Source organism: Lupinus angustifolius, chromosome LG14 (genome assembly GCF_001865875.1).
Source record: "Lupinus angustifolius cultivar Tanjil chromosome LG14, LupAngTanjil_v1.0, whole genome shotgun sequence".
NCBI lineage: Eukaryota > Viridiplantae > Streptophyta > Magnoliopsida > Fabales > Fabaceae > Lupinus > Lupinus angustifolius.
The window spans coordinates 8,854,626-8,875,047 of record NC_032022.1 but is presented as its reverse complement, the minus strand read 5'-3'; the positions used below and the strand labels follow the sequence as shown (position 1 = coordinate 8,875,047).

The 20,422-nt window shown below is 32.6% G+C and overlaps 1 protein-coding gene and 1 long non-coding RNA gene across 2 annotated transcripts in view; one reads left to right on the top strand and one right to left on the bottom strand.

The window, feature by feature from the left end:
* LOC109326496 overlaps window positions 1-15,687 on the bottom strand; it is a 19,022-nt gene extending 3,335 nt beyond the window's left edge. Inside the window, exons 1-2 of the long non-coding RNA XR_002105239.1 lie at window positions 15,590-15,687; window positions 7,930-7,932 (exon numbers count right to left, since the gene is read on the bottom strand). This is a non-coding gene — a long non-coding RNA (uncharacterized LOC109326496). The remainder of the gene's footprint in view (window positions 1-7,929; window positions 7,933-15,589) is intronic.
* On the top strand, window positions 8,765-12,768 carry LOC109326495 (polygalacturonase-like). The gene is made up of 9 exons (XM_019559194.1): window positions 8,765-9,134; window positions 9,656-9,781; window positions 10,040-10,207; window positions 10,314-10,334; window positions 10,947-11,154; window positions 11,269-11,350; window positions 11,735-11,843; window positions 12,079-12,195; window positions 12,364-12,768. The coding sequence occupies exons 1-9, from the start codon at window positions 8,865-8,867 to the stop codon at window positions 12,616-12,618; spliced, it is 1,356 nt and encodes a 451-aa protein (XP_019414739.1). The 5' UTR covers window positions 8,765-8,864; the 3' UTR covers window positions 12,619-12,768.

Sequence of the window (20,422 nt, the reverse complement as noted above, 5' to 3'; positions counted from 1 at the left end):
TTGCTCATTTAAGGGCATACCATCAAAAATGATCTCATGAGCAATTTTACGAATCTCGTGGGACTGAGACTCTACTGATTTATCATCAGTCATTTGATACTTGAGGTAGCGGCTAACAACATATTTCTTAGTCCCAGCTTCCTCAGTATCATATTTTTTCTCAAGTGCATACCAAATTAATTTGGCTGACTTGTATGGGTTGTAGTAATCATACAGATCATCAGACAACCCATTCAGAATGAAATTCTTACATAAGTAATCATTTTCATTCCATAGAGCTATTTCAATAGCCAGATTATCCATTTCCTCTTTTCCAGCCTCATCTGACACCACTGGGATGTCGGTTTTCAGAACGTGGACAACCTTTCTCATAGTGAGGAAAAAATCCATCTTATGTTGCCAACGTTTGAAATTTGTTCCGTCAAACCGAAATGGCTTGTTCAAGTCATAGCTGTTCGGTCCAGTAATATTATCTACGAATGTCATTGCAATCGAAACGTCTTAAAATTGTTGTTACCGTAGCTTGCAGCAATTCTAAATGGCACGAAATAATACTTACTAGCTGAGTCACGACCAGGTCGCTCTCTTTAAGACGTTTCGTGGCACTGCCCAAAATGTGCTAGGAGACTATCAACCACGTCGTCCCCAGGATAAAACAGCCCAGATCTCTGTTATCGAATTCTTACTACACTGTAAGAACCAAGCTCGAATACACCCTCCACAATATGGCTACCAGTGCCAATTCTCGAAATTACCCACAATATGGCTACCTGTGCCAATTCTCTTCCCACAATACTGACTACCAGTGTCTGTTCTCGAAATCCCCCAATATGGCTACCCGTGTCAATTCTCTTCCCACAATACTGACTACCAGTGTCATTTCTCGAAATTCCACTTTGGCTTAATTTTTTTATTTTTTCAAAACTCTTCCATGTGGGACTTTGAGAGTTGTTTTTTCAAACTCTTCTATGTGGGACTTGGGTGTTTTTTATATTTTACACCCAAAAGTTCTCACTCATGGTTTTCAACAAACTATGTTCCAACAAGTTAGAATAAAGAAACAATTATTTATAATAAAAATATGTTACTTGAGCTTCTTTTTTTTGTAAGAAGTTAAAATTAAATAACCAAATAATTAAAAAGTATTATTAGCCATACAATTAGATATTATGTGTATAACTCTCTTAAAAGAATCCCTAACAGAGTCGCCAGCTATCGTGCCCTGATTTTCGGTTGTACGACCTCTCAAAGTCGCCACTACATTTTATGATAAAAAGTGTAGAAAAATCTTTTAGTTGAATTACGTCGGGCTTTGGATTTTTGATATCGAGGTTCCGGAATCGGTTACGGAGTAGGGATGGTATTAACACCCTATCTATCCGTTTTAAACGGTACCCTTCACTAAATTATATGGTTTATTTTATACTTTAAAATTATTTGGTTATTTAATTAATTATTAAAAATGACAAATTTTGTTTATTTTATTATTGTGCCTAACAAAGTGACCTTACTCCTACTATTCATATTTTAGGTAGGGAATCAAGGTATTTCTTTAGGTAGAAAAAATGTTTGTTGATCCATTTTATTTTATTTTTAGCGATTATTAATTTTAATACACTTTTCCTATTTAAATGAGTGAAGTACAACCCTCAAGCCCTATACTGCATCTCATACTAAGAAAAAAAACTTAATTAAAATATCATCTTTTTATAATAAAAATATATTTTTTAGGAAAGGTTGATTAGTATCATTAATTTTAAGAAAGTGAAGTACAACCCTTATGTGTGACACCGATCATATCTTAAAATTAGGACTAGTTTAAATTTTTATTTTTTCACTTATTAATCTTTATGTTATAAAAAAATACATTACTAGAAATAAAACGTGATAGGAAGAGTAAGTTTGTTTTTTAAATAACTTATTTTGAAAAAAATATTATTTTATAAAATATCAAAATGTACAAATTATTTCTTTACCAATAATGTTATTGTTGCTAACTTACATAGGAAATTACTTTTAGTGTAATCATTGTTGAAACAACAAAAGGAATGGCTAATATACAAATAAGAGCTAATATATACTTTCAAGTAATGAAAGATGGACTACATACATGAGAGTAAGGCTAAGTGAATGATTGGGATTTGTTGGAGAAGGTTAAACACCTCCACACAAAGCCTAGAAAATTCACAGCTCACTTTGACCAGCAAAAGTGTGCCTTTTGATACTCCGGAATTTGGAGGTAATTTTTAGGTGTTGGTTTTTAGTTGGATGATTTTGAATTGTTGTGTATGAAAAATATAGTCAATGTAAGAAAATAATTGATAAATGAGTTTTTTGATTGAGAGAATTGTTGTGTGATGTGCAAGATTATTATTATTTTTGGGTGATTGTGTGGAAGATAATATCTAGAGAAGAAAACGATTGATGAATGAATTTTTAATTAAGAAGATTGTTAATGATTCTTCGGAATAGAATATGGATGAAAGATTTTTTGGATGAATTTTTAATGGATATGTGGGTGAGTGAAAAGTGTATAAGAAATTGTTTTCTATTTGCACCTCCTCTCTATTTATGGCAAGGGAACTTATACATGTGCAAATAAAAGATAAAATCTCTTAATTATCTTGGAGAAAGTTAAGGCAATAATTAATTTCCACATAAATTATTTTTTCTTTTTTGTTTTAATTCAAATTCAAATATTATGATTCTCATCATTAATATCTAAAAATCAAAATTAATAAAAATCATTAATTAAAATTCGAATTTAAATCATTTTTGTTTTGGAACACTTAAAAAATGACATTTTTTGATAGAACATTTCCAAAAATATTTATCTTATTTCTATTTGTTATTTATTGAAAATGTCGTTTGGGCCGACAAAATTAGATGTTCACACCAAGAATTAAATTATTAGCCTTTAACCTAATATGATACTAAGAGATTCAATTAAGCCTTATATTATTAGATCAATGTATTGTTGGTATGGAATTGAAGTTTGATTATGCATGGATTAATCTATTTAAATGGTTCAAATATTTATATTGGCAACTGCTGTTTGATTCTTCACTTTTTTTTGAGTCAATACTTGTTACATTTATCTTAGGTGTTGGAGGGTTATGCAGCAATGTTTTATTTTCCATATGTGATTAATAAATTACCAACCATACCATTTTCATAAAAAACTTGATGTGAGGTTGACCCAAATATTATGGGCTTAGACATTATTTTAGAACTCGAATGTAAGTTGGACTTTTTTGGGCACAATCAGAAGTTGATATGAAGCCCAAGTGGATTGGGGCGAAGGTGTAAGGTAACTCGTTTTGCCATTTTTATTATCAAGCATCAATAATAAAAATTACTGCGTTCCTTATTTATTTCTTTTAAAATATTAATAAAGGTTCAAATTAATGCTTCTAATTAATTTCACATAGTTAATCTATCTACGGTTAAGTGAATGCATAGATTATTTATCTTCTAAATTTGGTTTTTCACATTTTCCTTTAAAAAACATCGACAATAACTTTATATCATTTTGTTTTCTTGTGGCACCCAAAAGGAACAAAGACAACATATCGACTCTAATGAGAATCATTGAGAGTCTTGCAAATACTAAACAACTATTTAAGAATGGGTGAATCAACAAACTTGTCATTTTAAAAACTATAACTCAGAATTTTCAACCAAGAAAATACTAAAGAATAAAAGTTGTAGAAATTTAAAAAGAAAAAGTTGGAAAGATTCACATAGAGATATATATTAATCCACCTCCTTCAACTAAATGCTACATCTAGTCCCATTTTTTTATTCAAGTGATTTCCGTTCCTCACTTGAGTTTCTTTTACAAGTCTCACACTAAGACTCTCATCTAGAACACTCAACTTTCCTCTAAGAAAGCACACTATTTCCTTGTTACAAAAAAAAATCTCCAAACTCCATTGGGATCTTTGATTTTATAAAGTATAAGATCACTACACCCATTCTATTGATGTATAAATATTTTTCAAGAACACTTTAACTAAATATCACATTTAGCTATTTGTTTTAGAAATTTTTTCATCAAATAAAATTCATTTAGCTAATATTTTTATCAATCGTTTTCTTCTCTAGATATTATCAAACTATTGAATAAATATCACATTTAGCTATTGTTGTGTGATTCGTTTTTCATACGTTTAGGATAATATTTTTAGAGATTAGAAAGATTCCAAGTTCCATTCCATGAGGTACAATACAAGAAAGATATTGGTTCGTTTGCAAATGTGTTGATTGAATTTCAAATTCGAAACAAAACTTTCAACACACTAATTAGTTATTGGTAAGTGGTAATCAATTATTGGATCTTACTTTTGACTGAGTAATCGATTACCCACTTGAGTAATCTGTTAGTTATAAGTCTTTCTCAGTCAAGTAATATATTACTCTATTTCAAGTAGCATGTTACTCTGTTTCAAGTAACATGTTACTCTATTTCAAGTAATTGTAGAAAAAGTCTTTAATAGACTTTTCTTTGGTGGGGACTTTGTACTTAAAATACATAATGCATACTACGATGATAAACACTATCATCATATATGATCAAGATCTTTCATATCAAATCATCAAAAATAAATATATAGAACTAGAACTTGAACGAATGCGTACCGTAATATATTTATAGAGAATATGGTGAATGCAATTTATATCACCCTTCATCATGTATACATCAAATCCATGTCTTATGTCCTTGTATGCAAATGTATGTTCATAGTAGAACATATAGTTTATTTTACATTCCAATTGTAAATGACCCTTAACCTCAGCTTCTCCTCTAATGAGATAAAGAAAATTTTGCTTTGCATGTATGTTGTTGTTCATGTTATAGTCAACATTTGGGGATCATAACCCCTTACTTATAACAAGTGCATATCCTTCCATGAAGGGTGATGCTACTTGATTTTCTTATTCCAATTTTGGACTAATTTTTCATCAAATGTGTACATATAATTCGGCCAAATATTAATCTTCCTCTGGACCAATTAGTACTCACATGAATATATATACGTACTAACATTCAACATTTATTATGAGCAATTTACATAACAGAAATTACCTTGGTAACTTCTTACTTTAATTGGTTCACTTAAAATGTTAAACCATTTTATAATCTACGACACATTTGATTACTTGAATTCTGACTGGGACTTTTTCCAAAATACTATTTATTTCCAGAATATAAAAGATTATTCTCGAGTCAAATAACGACATTGAAAATACAGCTTAGTGGTAAGGTTTCTTTTTTTTAGCCAAAGGTGGTTTGAAACCAACCCGAGTTTACAATTTTTTTATATTTTAAAAATGAAAGAATTTATTCTATCGTCACCGAGAATCGAACCTGGAAGCATAACTTTATGAACACCTAGCTGAGCCAAGATAACAAAAATGAACTATTTCTAATTTTTACGATAAAGTTTATTTATATTAAACCGAAATGATATAATATAAATTTAAAACAGAATCCGTTGGGAATTGAACTCGCAACCAAATAGATTCAAAATTTTAACATACAATCACAAACATTGTAATGGTTTGGCAACCAAATATATATTTATATATGTTTAAACATGAGACCTTTTGTGCTAAGGCATAAAGCCCAACCACTTCAACCAAGAAGACCAGGAACATAACGTTTCACTATGAAAAGTAAAATATCTATAAGAAATTCTGGCCATGGATCCTCAAAAACTAAGGCCAGATAAAGTGTTCCATTTTGAACAGTATGTAGAACTTTTTAACCGTACCATATTATAATACTTAAAAATGCATTCTACTAATATGTGAAACAATCTTCAAAACAAACTAATATAAACTAAATATGTTTGTTTGAGACTTCAATTTCGTTTGAAGCCTTCCAATTAAGAACAAAGTTTCACTTTAACCTATTTTCAGGAAGACAATATGCATTACATTCCCCACATGAAAACACATGAACTCAAAAAACAAATTAACTCTTAATTCAAAACCAAAATTATACTCTCATTAAAATGATACTAAATTAATCGAATAGAATATATTTTCTTGATACAAAATAAAAATTCTAAAAAAATCATATCTTAAGTAAATGTATGTTAATGAATATTTGGATGAAATTTTGAACCAATTCCAATATTCAATGAACACAAACACATTATTCATAATAAAACAATTTTTGAATCAAATACTTAAACACAATTTCATCTATGAAGATGAAAATATGATTATTGTCAATGATAACCCAAAACTTTATTTCTCAATGACATGACATGAAAATGACTTTAATATCAATTCTATGAAAAATATTTAATATACCTTTCTTTGGTAAGAGACTTTATACTTAAAATACATAATACATATTAAAGATGATAAACACTATTATCATAAATGGTCAAGATTTTTCATGACAAATCATCAAGAATAAATATATAGAACTAGAACTTAAGCGAAAGTGTATCTTAACATATTCATAGAGAATATGGTGAATGAACTTTATATTATCCTTCATCATGTATCCATCAACTCCATGTTCTATGTCCTTGTATGCAAATGCATGTTCATAGTAGAACATGAGGTTATTTGACATTTCAATTGTACACCACCCGTAGCCTTAGTTACTCCTCTAATGGGATGAAGAGAATTTTGTTTTGCATGTATGTTGTGGTTCATGTTATGATCAATAATTGGGGGCTATAACCCTTTATTTATAAGAAGTGCATACCCTTTCAAGAAAGGTGATGCTACTTGATTTTCTTATTCTAATTTTACCCATCATAAAATAGAAATAAGACTTTTGATATCTACACAATAATTTCATTGACAATTATATCTATAGTCATATACCTTACTTGAATTAGATCACTTTAATTTGACTACTTAAAATAATGACTTTAAACACATTTAAACATTATATGTGTAACCTAAAATTTCTTAGAGTAACATATTACTCTATTTCAAGTAACTTGTTACTTCGTTATCTATGAACTCTATTTTAGAAACCTTGTTACCATTTTCTACCCCTTTAAAATTTTGCAAAACCTTTTTAAGAGATTTATATGATGCCAAATTTAAAGTGATGTATAAACATAAAATCCTAAACCAGAAAAAAAAAAATCTTATATATGAACTTGTCCTTTCCACTTTTCACGGCCTTCAACCTTTTTCTTTGATTATTAATATTATTGTTTTCATTATAATCAAAATCAAAATCTAGTTAAAGTTAAGGAGCGGATATTCTTAACAATTGCAGCCACTTTTAATTTTGGATGTTTTGTAATTCTTTATTTGATGATTTCAACCTTTAATTTTTTCTATGTGGGTGTTTTAGATAACTTGCATCATTTTATGCATTTCAAATTGAGATTAAAATAACTTTCCATATTAGAAAATAAGTTACATCTTTCAGTCACTTAAATAATGACAATTGTTCTATTTAGTCATTTTAATTATTTTCTATAAAAAAAATTAAAACTAAAAAAAATACATATCATGATTTGAATGATTTGAGGAGATAGTTTATCTCATTGAATGAAGAAATACTTTATTCTTTTTCATAATTTACATTCTTATGGACCGCATGACATAATAAAAGCACCTTGTGCATTTTCTATTTAATATAAAAAATCATCTTAGACATTCCTTGAACTCCATAAAACATTGTGTGCATTATTCAAAATAAACTTATCAGTTTGTCCATCGTAAAATTATATTTCATGCATCATTTGGTTTACATCCCAAAAATGGCACATGATTCATCTGTGCATCCAAAAAAAGAATACATGTATTCTAATAGTTACATATCATATTAGGTCACACACCCACACTTAAGAGAAATCAACTTTGTGATTATAGTTCCAATAAAATTAGAATACGCAATCACGAAGTCCTAAGCTATTTTACTACTTGAATTGATTCCTAAACCAGCTCTAACAGGTGTGCCTTGGCTAGCTGATAGCTCATAATGGAGAGTGATATGCGTACAAATAATCTACATCATAAATATTTAAGATTATAGGTTCATGCACATGCATAATTTTTGGTTAATTACATGAAGTGGCCGAGCCACTTGGAATAAGGATTCTTTACAATATGGAAGAGGAGAATATTAGTTTTTGTTTTTGCGGGTAAGGATTAAAGTGTCATACAATTATAAATAAAATGATAAAAGTATGATAATATGTTATTTAAGATCCTTATTTGTCATTATAAGGGTGCATATACACTCTCTGAATTTTTTTGTTTATGTATATTATCAATATAGTTAATATTTGTTGCCCCTCTTGGTCATAAAAAATTACACCCATATCACTCATTCATCCTAATCTTTGAGTAGATTTTGATATACTCAATCTAATTTCCCCTCTTATCTTTGAGTAGGGATCCTCTCTATTATTGGATAGAAATACTATTTTTAGATTAGTTTTAAGAATAAAAATGTTATTACAAATGTAAATAGAATGATATAATTGTTATTTCACTTTATTTTTTGTCTTGTTTTGCACAATACTTCTCTCTCCGGTAATGAAAAGAAGTCTGACTCCCTATCCTCGGGTCCTAGTTCTGCCACTTGTTTCAGGCCGTCCTGTATGGAGCAAAAGTCATTGCTAGGATGCTGCCTGAGAGATCCTTTCGTCTAAATCTCTCATATTACCCATACCTTAATGCCAAGATCAAAAGATGATATATTTTTCACTTCTCCCTCTATAAATACCCAATCTCCACATGTCATTCATTCTCAACAACTCAACTCACTCCATACTCTAGCTATAGACATTTTCATCAAACAACATTCAACACCTTTCAAAGAGCATTTATTCTCTCTTGCACACAAAGGGTAATTAAAGTAATAATTAATAATGGCCCTCCTTCATAGACATTTCATCCTCTCATTCCTCATCATAATGATTTCTTGTGTTGCTTGCTATAACACCTTGCAAGAGGACCCACTTAGTTTATATGTTGAGGATTTACCTTATATTATTGATGATAATGGTGGGACATTCAAGGACTTGATCAAGCAAAGCACCAATGACATAGTGGATAGTAGTGGAACTTCTCCATCTCAAAAAACCATTTATGTCAATGATTATGGAGCTAAAGGAGATGGTAGAACTGATGACACAGAGGTATATACTCTAACCTAGCCACAACTAAGGATGTGGAGATGCACTCCATTTTTATATGTATTATTTTTCATATCTCGTGATCGGAAAAAAATTAATTCAGAAGAGTGAAGTTGTTATTTTTACTTTTGAGTTTAAAAGTGTCATTTTTTATATTTGAAAGGTAAGGTGTGACATGTTTTTTTATTTTGATTTTGATGGACTTCCTCTCCTATACCAAAGAGGATTCTCATCCCGATGATCATCATTTTAAACAAAAAATAAATTAACATTAAATTATTTAATGGGCTGAGAAAAAAAAAGCTTATATCTTAATATATTAAATACACAAATCTAGTAAAAAGTTTTTTTTGGTTTTTTAATAATTATCTTAAGGTAATGATCAGTAAACTCCTTATATAATTCACATGATTTTATGTTAAAAAATATTCAATCTTCTAATCCATTTGCCATATTGTGGTTCAAGAAAATACAAAATAATCACATTATTAACACTACTAATATGGCTATGTTGGATATATCAGGCATTCAAGAAGGCTTGGCAAGCAACATGTTCTTCTGAGGAAGCTATTGTTTTGTTGGCTCAGAATAACTATCTACTCAAGCCAATCAGATTCTCTGGCCCTTGCAAATCAAACATTGTCTTCCAGGTTAGTGACACTGAAATTGCTGGTTAGCTATTTCCATTTTTTAAACTGTACTTCGGAATTGTGATTACGATCGTAATATTGTGGTTTTGGAAGTACCTATAATAGTATCACAAATGCAATTACGGTTACATTGACCGCATTTATTGAAAATTACAATTATCACAATGTATCCGTAACCACGATTTAAAATATTGGGTGTGACCATCTTTTGTAAGCATTATCATATGTATCTGAGTGCAATTTGGGATAATATGACAGATTTCTGGAACCCTTGAAGCATCAGATAACCCATCAGATTATAGCAATGACCCCACGCACTGGCTTATATTTGACAGTATTGATAAACTAACTGTTCAAGGTGGCGGAACCATTAATGGAAATGGCAACATTTGGTGGCAAAACTCATGCAAGAAGAACAAAAAACTCGTAAGATATCAAAAAGCATAGTAGTTTTTATCCATTTATTTAATAATAAATAAAAAATATTCAAATATAATGATAATGATTCTTCTTATGTTTCTCTCTTTTGCAGCCATGCAAGGATGCCCCTACGGTATATAATTTATACCCCTCTCCATGATATTATTTGGTTTGAAATATAAATTGAATACACAGACACATTTGCATTCATTAAAAAAAGGTGGCCTATGGTTTCAATCTAGTGGGGTATGAGGAAATATACATGTACAATTTTACTCCTGCAAGACAATCTTATGCGCATACATCCATATTGATGGGGAAAACATTATATTATCCTAACATGTCTCCTTATAAATTCTCTTACTTAGTGTACTTGCACTAACATTTAAGATAACATGTGTTTTAAATTTTAATAGATTATAAGTGAGACATGACTCCTTTTAAAATAATAAATTATCTTCTATATATATATATATATATATATATATACTTGTTCCTTCTCTTTTTGATTTTTTTTAATAGAATCTTCAAAAATCCTAAACTTTTTATTTATTTATTTATATAGATATATATGTTATTTCTATTTAAATGGAGTAATATTAAATTATTATTAATATTAATTAGATAAAAATTAAAAATATCCAGAATAGAATAATTGATAAGTTGAAATAGTATAAGGTTACAAAATTTCTCATATTTATGATATTCAATTGCTCACATGTTATTTTTTTTTGTTTTTTTGTAGGCCCTTACTTTCTACAAGTGCAAGAACTTGATAGTTGAGGAGTTGAGCATAAAAGATGGCCAACAAATCCAAGTTTCATTTCAAGAATCCAAGAATGTAAAAGCATCTACACTCACTGTGACTGCACCAGAAGATAGCCCTAACACAGATGGAATTCATGTCACAAATACCCAAAACATCCAAATCTCAAGCTGCCTTATAGCCACTGGTAAAATATATAGCATCTACTTCAACACCAAATATTTTCAAAACAAAAAATAATGATGATACCTTAAATTTCATGTTTTCTATTTCTTATTCAATTTTGGTTTCATATTTTTAGGAGATGATTGTATATCAATAGTAAGTGGATCCAAGAATCTTCAAGCCACAGACATCACCTGTGGACCAGGTCATGGTATCAGGTAAACCTTCAATCACCAAAGTTAGGGTCACAAATTTTTAAAATTGTATCGTACCATCTAGTTTAATCGAAAAACCCCATTTTTAAAGAGTTGTGAGATATATAGTGTAAGCACTCAAATTCAAACTAGAGGAAAAGGTAATAATACAATAAATGTTTGCCTATAATTTATCAAAAACAAATGTATCCCTATAAAAGAAAACTAAGAAGAGCATGTAGAAAGGTTATAAGTTATTCTCCCGAGCTTAATAGTATAAATTGTTATTACAAAACCAGATTAGCTTTTTATATTTTCTTTTCTAACACATTAATTAATATGATGAAAAACATTGCATGTGTTATTAATTAATTTAAAATGGAATTTTGTATGAAATGGTGATATCAGCATTGGAAGCTTAGGGGCTGGAAAATCCAAGGAATTTGTTTCAGGAATAGTAGTTAATGGAGCTAAGCTTTCTGGAACTACAAATGGAGTCCGAATTAAGACATGGCAGGTAATAATTTCAATTTCCATAACTTCAAATTAATAGTATGTACGTACCATGTATTGGGTTTCTTATACAAAAAGTTTTGTTATAATAATATAAAAAATGATAAATCACTTATAACTGAATACCGTACACATGAAATCATATATTTACCTATGATATAAATAGCATAGTCAATTGGTTAAAGTACTTTAAATAATACCCCTTAAACTTATATACTCTAATATGTATACCTATGCAGGGAGGGTCAGGAAGTGCAAGCAACATCAAGTTTCAGAATATTGAAATGGACAACGTGACAAACCCCATAATAATAGACCAGAGCTACTGTGACCAAAAGGAACCATGCAAAGAGCAAGTAATCAAACAAACTCTACTTATTACTACATGGAAATCGAAATATCCATTAATTTAGAGATCAATGTTTTGTTAAAAAATATAATTTAATTTTAATCTATATAAATGATGATTTGGTTATTGTTGTTTTGTTTAGTTATAACCGATGATTTTGGTCTCATTCTCGCAGCAATCTGCCGTTCAAGTTAGGAATGTGTTGTACCAGAATATAAAAGGCACGAGTGCTTCTGACATGGCTATAGAATTCGATTGCGCCGAGTACTATCCCTGCGAAGGGATAGTATTGCAGAACATAGACCTACAAAGTGAAGATGGAGAAGTTGCCAATGCTTCATGCAAGAATGTTAAATTATCTTATAGAGGAAATGTTAACCCTAGCTGCCCCAAGAAAGAGAGAAAGGAAATTGCATTAGACACAGCATGAACCATGAACTGCAATGCAAGGACTCTACATTTATAATTGCTATGTATATATTTCAAAATAAGGCTTATTCATTTGTAGCCAAATAATGTGGGTTCATAATTTACATACATGATTGTAATATATGGATAGTGAGTGTCATTACTTGTAAAATATTTCATAAGTAAATTTAATACATACTTTGTTTTATCAATGTGCATGTAGAGATGCATATATATGGATGTAATTTTCAATCTTCTCTGCCTAAAGTAATATATGGATATGAGTTGATATTAAATGTAAGGGACCAATAGATATTGTAATATGTGCTCATAGTTAATTAAAATTCTAAACTTTCATTCTTTAAGATTTGCCCTGATGAAAATAAACTTTTAATGGTAGTATGGGCATTGAATGTGGAAAATATATTTAAAGCATAAAAATCACATCCTCTCCTATCTCTAACGGCAAACAATGATTTTATGTCTCAAACTATGTTCCATATTTTGTCTCATATCAATTATATTAAAACAAAAATAAAAAAAATAATGAATATTTAATTTTTTTTAATTGAAATGGTATGTCTTGAATGGTGAGACAATATTTGATATATAATTTGGAAAGATATTTTTGAACATCACTGCATAGAGTATAACATATTTCACCCAAAAAATGAGGGGTTTATCTAAAGGACATGAGAAAATTTGTGAAGGGAAATGAATACTTCTCCATAGATGGTCATTGTTTGATTGCAATAACCCGTTCTTCATCAATTTCAGACTTACACTTTCTTTTGGTTTATAAAAAAAGAAAAGTAAAAGAAAGAAAAGATGGAGAAAGAAAAGTTGAGAGAAGAAAATGAGTAGAAAATATGATGAATTTTTAGTTGTTTGGTATAATGGAAAATGGAAAGAAAGTGAAGAGAAAATAATATAATTATTATTAAGAATGACATTTTTTTGTACCATCAAGAGTATCTCATCATCTCATGAGTAAGAAACTAATCTTTTATTTTTTATTTTTTTTATCAGCAATGAAAATATTATTAATCAAGAGATAAAGAAATTAGGAGAAGAAGTGGTACTCTTATCCACATAATCTCTAAATTAATAAAGTGAGAGACAATTTGATGGGTGTCTCACCCAATCAACAAGTGAATAAGAAAAAAGAGGAAAGCGAGCATTGAGAATGCTCCAAGAGTGCATAAAAATAAGCTCCATCACCTCATCTATTTTGAACATCTTATTATCAAAAGTAGTTTTGTTCCTAATGTGCCAACTAGTCCAAATTGTGACAAACCAAACTGTCATCCACCATTTTTGTTTCTTATTCTCCAACCGTAGAGCACTTTCATGGAGTGCAAAAGAAGACATGACGTCATAGTGAATAATGGAGGATAGCCCAAAGCAAGAATAGAGTTGTTGCCAAACAAGATAAGATACAGGACAAGAGAAGAACAAATGACTAGTAGATTCCTCCACCTTACCACAAAGAGAGCAGAGAAAGGTATCGTGAGCAATTAGACCAGTTCTACGAGAAAGGTTCACTCTAGTTGGTAACCCATCCAAGGCAATTTTCCACACTAGGCATTTCATCTTTGGCGGAGCATTACAAGCCCATAGTCTTTTGAAGAAGGTAAGACCACAACTTCCATCCACTTTTTGTAGAGTTTGATAAGCATTCCTAACCGAGTATTTTCCATTCGTATCATGAATCCAATTCCAAGAGTCATCAGAGTGTTGTTTAGGCACAATTCCATGGAGTTGTCTAAGGAGTTCTTCAAAATTCTTCATCTCCCAAGAGAATAAGTTCCTTCTCCATCTCAAAATCCACGACCCATACACGTTATTCCATGCACCCAAGGAAATAACAGTTGCCTCTTTGTCCAAAGCCACCTGAAATAATCTGGGAAAGGAACTTTTAAGAGTATAACTCCCCAACGATAAATCAGTCTAGAATTTTATAGAAGAGCCACAACCTAAAGACCTACGAATACCATCATTTATCCAACCATAACCTACTCCTTCTCTGTTTTGACTAAGATTCCCTAATTCTCTCCATCATGCAGAACCCCTCCTAAAGCACTCTAAGTCACCATCCCCTGTACACCTTAAAAACCCATCCCCATACCTCGACTTTAACACTTTCACCCAAAGAGAGTTTCCCTCAAACAACAATCTCCATCTCCATTACTAACAGAGCTAAGCTAAAAGGGAATAGATTTTTAATCCCAAGACCTCCTTCATCTTTAGGCCTACGCACTTTCTCCCACCTCACCCAATGAATCCCCTTTCTCTCCTCCCCCTTCCCCCAAAGAAACTGTCTCTGAATTTTTTCATTAAAATTTATCACACTAACTGGGGCTTTATAGAAAGAAAAGAAATAGATAGGTAAGGAACATAATACCGATTTTAGAAGAGTGGCCCTACCACCAAAGGAGATGAGCTTATGCTTTCAAAGAGAGAGTTTCTTTTGGAAAGAATCAATGATAGGAGACCAAGTAGAGAGCCTTTTAGGATTTGCCCCAACAGGAATTCCCAAAAAATTAAAAGGGATGGAGGCAATAGCACAATACAATTTATCCACCGCCTTCATAATAAAGTCACTACTTGAGTTTATACCCATAAAACAACTTTTGTGAAAGTTAATTTTCAGCCCAGAAGCCAATTCAAAACATTTAAGGATACTTTTTAGCACCATAATATTATGCTCGGAATTCTCTCCAATTAGAAGGGTGTGATCTGCATATTGAAGGTGAGAAATAGACACTGTATCCCTACCAACCTTATACCCAAAATAAATGTTCTTTGTTACTGCCATTCTGATGATGCCACTAAGACCTTCAGCAACAATGAGGAAAAGAAAAGGAGCTAAATGATCGCCTTGTCTCAAACCTTTAGCCATAGAAAACTCTTTGGTAGGACTCCCATTTACCAAAATGGACACGGAATTTACTTGAAGTAAATTCTTTATCCACAAAACCTCCATTTAAGACAAAAACCCAATCTCTCCATCATATAAATGAGGAACTCCCAATTCACTGAGTCATAAGCCTTTTCGAAATCCACTTTCAGAATGAAGCAATCTCCTCTCCTCTTCTTCTTAGCTTGATCAATTACCTCATTAGCCACAACCACTCCATCCATGATGAATCTACCTTTGATGAAAGCAGACTGACAATCAGAAATAACCAAGTGGATTACCTTTTTAATTCTAGCAGTGAGCAGTTTCGAGATAATCTTTTGAATACTTCCAATGAGGGAGATGGGACGAAAATCATTGAGTCCCTGTGGACTTTTTTTCTTTGGAATAAGAATAATAAACGAAGCATTGCATCCTCTAGGAAGGTTGCCGAACCTATAGAAGTCATCCACCAAATTGATTAGGTCATCCTTAAGGCAATCCCAGAACTTTTTGAAGAAAGTAAAATTGTAACCATCAGGTCCAGGACTTTTATCACCATCACAACTCCATATGGCTTCCTTGATTTCTTCAACCTCAAATTTTGCAGTTAAGAAAACATTATTCTCATCAGACAAACAGTTAAAATCAATAACATCAAGAGAAGGCCTGCTTCGATAGTTCTCATCGATAGTTCTCATCAAGCTTATCCTCAAAGAATGTTGAAATGTGATTTTTAACCGTGATAGGATCATCAATCCACTCCCCACCAATATCCAAACCTATAATTTTCTTGAAACTCTGATTTTTGTTTATAGATAAATGAAAAAAAATAGAGTTAGAGTCACCTTCACGTATCCATTTCTGTCTAGATTTCTGCCATAGAAGATTATTCTTTTGTCTGGAAAGGCGCCATAGTTCAGCAGTATCTGACTGTCTAGCTTGGACATCATTCTCAGATAGACTACATGTGCTACTTTTGGCATCAATAAGATTGATAGCCACCACCTTGTCCTCAATTTTTCTATCCAACATACCGAACTTCTCTTTATTCCAACACTTTAAGACCACTTTAGGTTTCTTTAATTTCTCCTTAAACACAAAAGAACCCCTCCCACTGAAATCTAATTTCTTCCACTCATCAGTGACTAATTGACCAAATCTATGATCAGAAAGCCAATACTTGTTTGTGCGGAATGGAGTCGGACCCCAATAGGAAACATCATTCTTGAGAAGAATCGGACAATGATCTGAAAATGTCCTTGGAAGACCCTGTTGAACGAGAGTACCCCATTTATTCAACCATCCATCATTCACTAGGAATCTGTCAATCCTACTCATAGCCTTCCCATTAGAGAGATACCAAGTAAACTTCTTTCCAGATAGCGGAAGATCAAACAACTCCATGTCAAAGATAAATTGCTTAAACTCCTCACAATCCTTACTATAACCACGACTAGCAATGCCTTTTTTTCGTCCTGTTGAATAGTTGAATTGAAGTCGCCAACTAAACAACATAAATCACCATCATGGCCCAAAAAGCACTCTTAGCTTCATCCCAAAAGTTATGTTTTCCATCCAAATCACAAGGACAATAAACATTCATGATATGAGAAAACTCATGCTGCAAAGCCCATTTACCTTTAACTAGAACAAAGTTTGTCCCACTAGAGATGTCCTCAGCAAGGAAGGTGTCCTTGTTCCATATACTCAGAATACCTCCAGAGTTACCGACGAACGGCTTAAAGGCCCAATCAAAATTATCACCGCCCACAAGGATGAACACAAATTCCTCACAATATGTTGCACTTTAGTTTCTTGAATACAAATGAAGTCAGGTTTATATTTCCAAACTAAATCTCTGATCTCCTTCTTCTTCACTCTCCCTCCCAGACCTCTAATATTAATTGATATGATCTTCATCAACAACTATATGACTCCTTCTATCCGCAGTACACTTCCCATGATCCATTTGTTCCATATCAGCTAGACTTGCAATTATATTTGCCTCATTTCCATTCCCTTTAAGACCAATCTCTTCACCTATCTTCCACATTTCCTCTGCCTGTTTAAAGAATTCCTTGCCATTTGAATTAGTAACCTTGACCAAAGAGTCCCCCATGAAAGTCTCATTGAATCCAGAGGAATTCACCTCAACACACCACAAGGACCCACCAGGAGGATCCTGTATAGAAACTGGAATGGCGGAATTTGAAACTAGAATGTCTCCAAGATCAATACAAAAATTATTCCAATCCCTAATATCTTGTGTTTTCTTTTCCTTCTTGGACACCTTCAACCTCTTCTTCTTATCATCTAACAGTACCGGTCTTTTAATAGAGGGAATAAGCTTTTTTGATGATTGAGAATTGATAGCTTTCTCCTGCTCAGAATTCACGAATGAGGGACTGTTGGTGCAAGTAAATGGTTTTGTTAAAGGATTAATTTCCAATAAAGGAACCGTGTGGGTCTCAACATTAATAGGTTGATGTAACTTGCCTTCATCCCTTAAATCACGTGGCAAGTTAATATTGACATGGGAAAACTCCACATTAATAGGTAAAAGAGGATTTGCTCCTTCATCAATGCCAAAAAGTAACCCCTGGCCCACTTCCTTTTCAATAGGCACCGTAAACCTCACCAAAATTGGAATTTTGAGAATTCATCCCATAATTGCAATGAATTAAATGCTCACCAATCTTTTCCTTATCAAATAATGGAGAACCGAAAACTCCACCTGGCTCTTGGTCCCCACTCCCTACAATAATGGGATTAGAATTATTCTCCACAATTAAAGATGGAACAATGGTATCACCACCCCATTATCACCCTTTACGGCAATCACCAAATTTTGAGAAAGAGCTTTAATTCCATAATCGAAACCAGAAACAACACCAGGGACCACCGTCTCCCCCTCTTCCACCTTCTCCGAGCAAACAGAGGCCCATATATCCAGTGACCGCCTCATGTCTAACGAGTCAGACACCCAATCCATGGATCCCTCCGCCAACCCTCATAACTCCGTTAATCCATAATTGGTGGAGGAATCACAACAAGACTCCTCCTCCTTAGTACCCATCATAACCGTCTTGCCACCTCCTTCCTCCCAAATGTTGATATCAAAGAACTTCCCGTTTATCTTCACTATCAAAGAACTTTGAATATGCGTCTGCACAGAGGTTTTGATCAGAAGCCTGCATCTATCAAACCTCAATCTCTGAGTGGTGGCTTCATCAGCCGAAAGCAGTGAGCCACAACTCTTTACCAAAGATTCAAAGAAAAGTAAATTCCACGCATGTAGGGGAACTCCATAATAGTTTACCCAAATCAATCTGTAATCAGCCACCAAATCTTCAGACCACGGGGATAAAGACAAGAACCAATTTTTGAAAGAGTCCTCTGCAGCTTGCACAATCTCCTGAACATTTTCCCCTTCTAAAGGTGCTAAAAGGACCATACTTCCACCCATAGGATGCACTGAAATTGAAACTATACCTTCAGACTTCAATAACGAAGGTATTAACCTGGCCTTATCATGGTCTGAAGTTCGCCCCACCAAGCATTTGGACAGCCAAGCCAACTCATTCTCATCCACAGTATACTCCATTCCCTTCCACTCTTCCGTCATGGGTGAGAGAGTCGAAGGACGACGATTGACCTCTCTAGTACTCACATCGAGACTACTTCCATTTCCACCCCCTCTGAGAACTTGAGCAAAGCTTCTGGAATCTCTGAGTTTCCAATTTTTGTGAATAACCTTCACCTCCTCAGCATTATCCTTAGATAATTTTGAGAATCTGTCCCTATTGAATCTTGGAATATTGGCAAAAAAAATTTTTATTGGAAATCCAAGTGTTGTCCAATTCCCATTCAAGTTCTTTTTCATCATTCACTTTCTCAAATCTTATGAAGGCAAACCTCTGGCCATTCCTATTTCGTTTAAATGGGATAAAAACATCCCTAACTCTTCCATTCTTTTGAAAAAATCTCCAAAGGTCACTTGTGTTGTAATCATCTGGAAAATTTGTAATGTAGAATGTGATGATTTTTTCAAAAACTCTCCACTCTTCTCCATCATTGGTTCTTCTGCTTGAAAAGTTATTCTAAAGCAGTTCAGTCTCCTCTGCTGGAATCGGTGTCACTCTCCCAGGTTGGGGGTTAGTTGGGGTCGGGATTCTCAACATGCTCGGTTTACTCCGGGTAAAATTATGAGGTCTAAGTTTGGGAGAGCCGTGAGGGTCTCTCCGGTTAGTTGGTTTTTGGTGTTCTCTCCAGGGTTCTCTCCGGTGTTCTCTACAAGGTTCTCTCTAGTGTTCTCTCCAAGGTTCTCTTCGGGGTTGTCTCCAGGGTTCTCTCATTCTCTGCCAAAATGTCTATCATCCCTCCCAACAAATGTCTATCGTAAGAATCAAACCCTTCACCTTTTGGAATTTATGTGGATCTAGCAGGATTTACACTGGTAAGCTAACTCATTGTTTATTAATAACGATATTGACATGTATGTGTTAGTTTGTTTTTTTTTTTGGAATTTTAGGGAATGTCGACATTTATAAGTGTGACTAACACAAAATACGACTTTTTTGAATATATAAGGAGTTAGCAATGAGAAAATTTGTTATAATTTTCTCGAACAATGATTTGATGTCCAAAGTATGTCATAAATCATGTTCTACATCAATTAAATGTTTATTATTTTTATATTTTTCCTTCGTCGTTATTGGTTTGGGACATGGTTTAGGACATACTTTGGGACAGCCGATCCTGGTCCAATTTTTTCTACTTGTTTTCCTCCCAATATTGAAGAGAAAACATAATGACATGGATCCCACCATTTTTTTTTCTTTCCTTCCTTATTTTCTATGCAACCAAACAATGGAAAATAGTGTTTTCCTTTTTATTCTTCTCACTTTATTTCCTTCCTTTTTCA

What these genes read in the sequence shown, in the direction of transcription:
- LOC109326495 (XM_019559194.1), top strand. Translation starts at nt 8,865, where the DNA reads ATGGCCCTCCTTCATAGACATTTCATCCTCTCATTCCTCATCATAATG. An exon ending in CATGCAAGGATGCCCCTACG is followed by an intron (nt 10,335 to 10,946) that starts GTATATAATTTA and finishes GTTTTTTTGTAG; the next exon opens with GCCCTTACTTTCTACAAGTG. An exon ending in AAGCTGCCTTATAGCCACTG is followed by an intron (nt 11,155 to 11,268) that starts GTAAAATATATA and finishes TCATATTTTTAG; the next exon opens with GAGATGATTGTATATCAATA.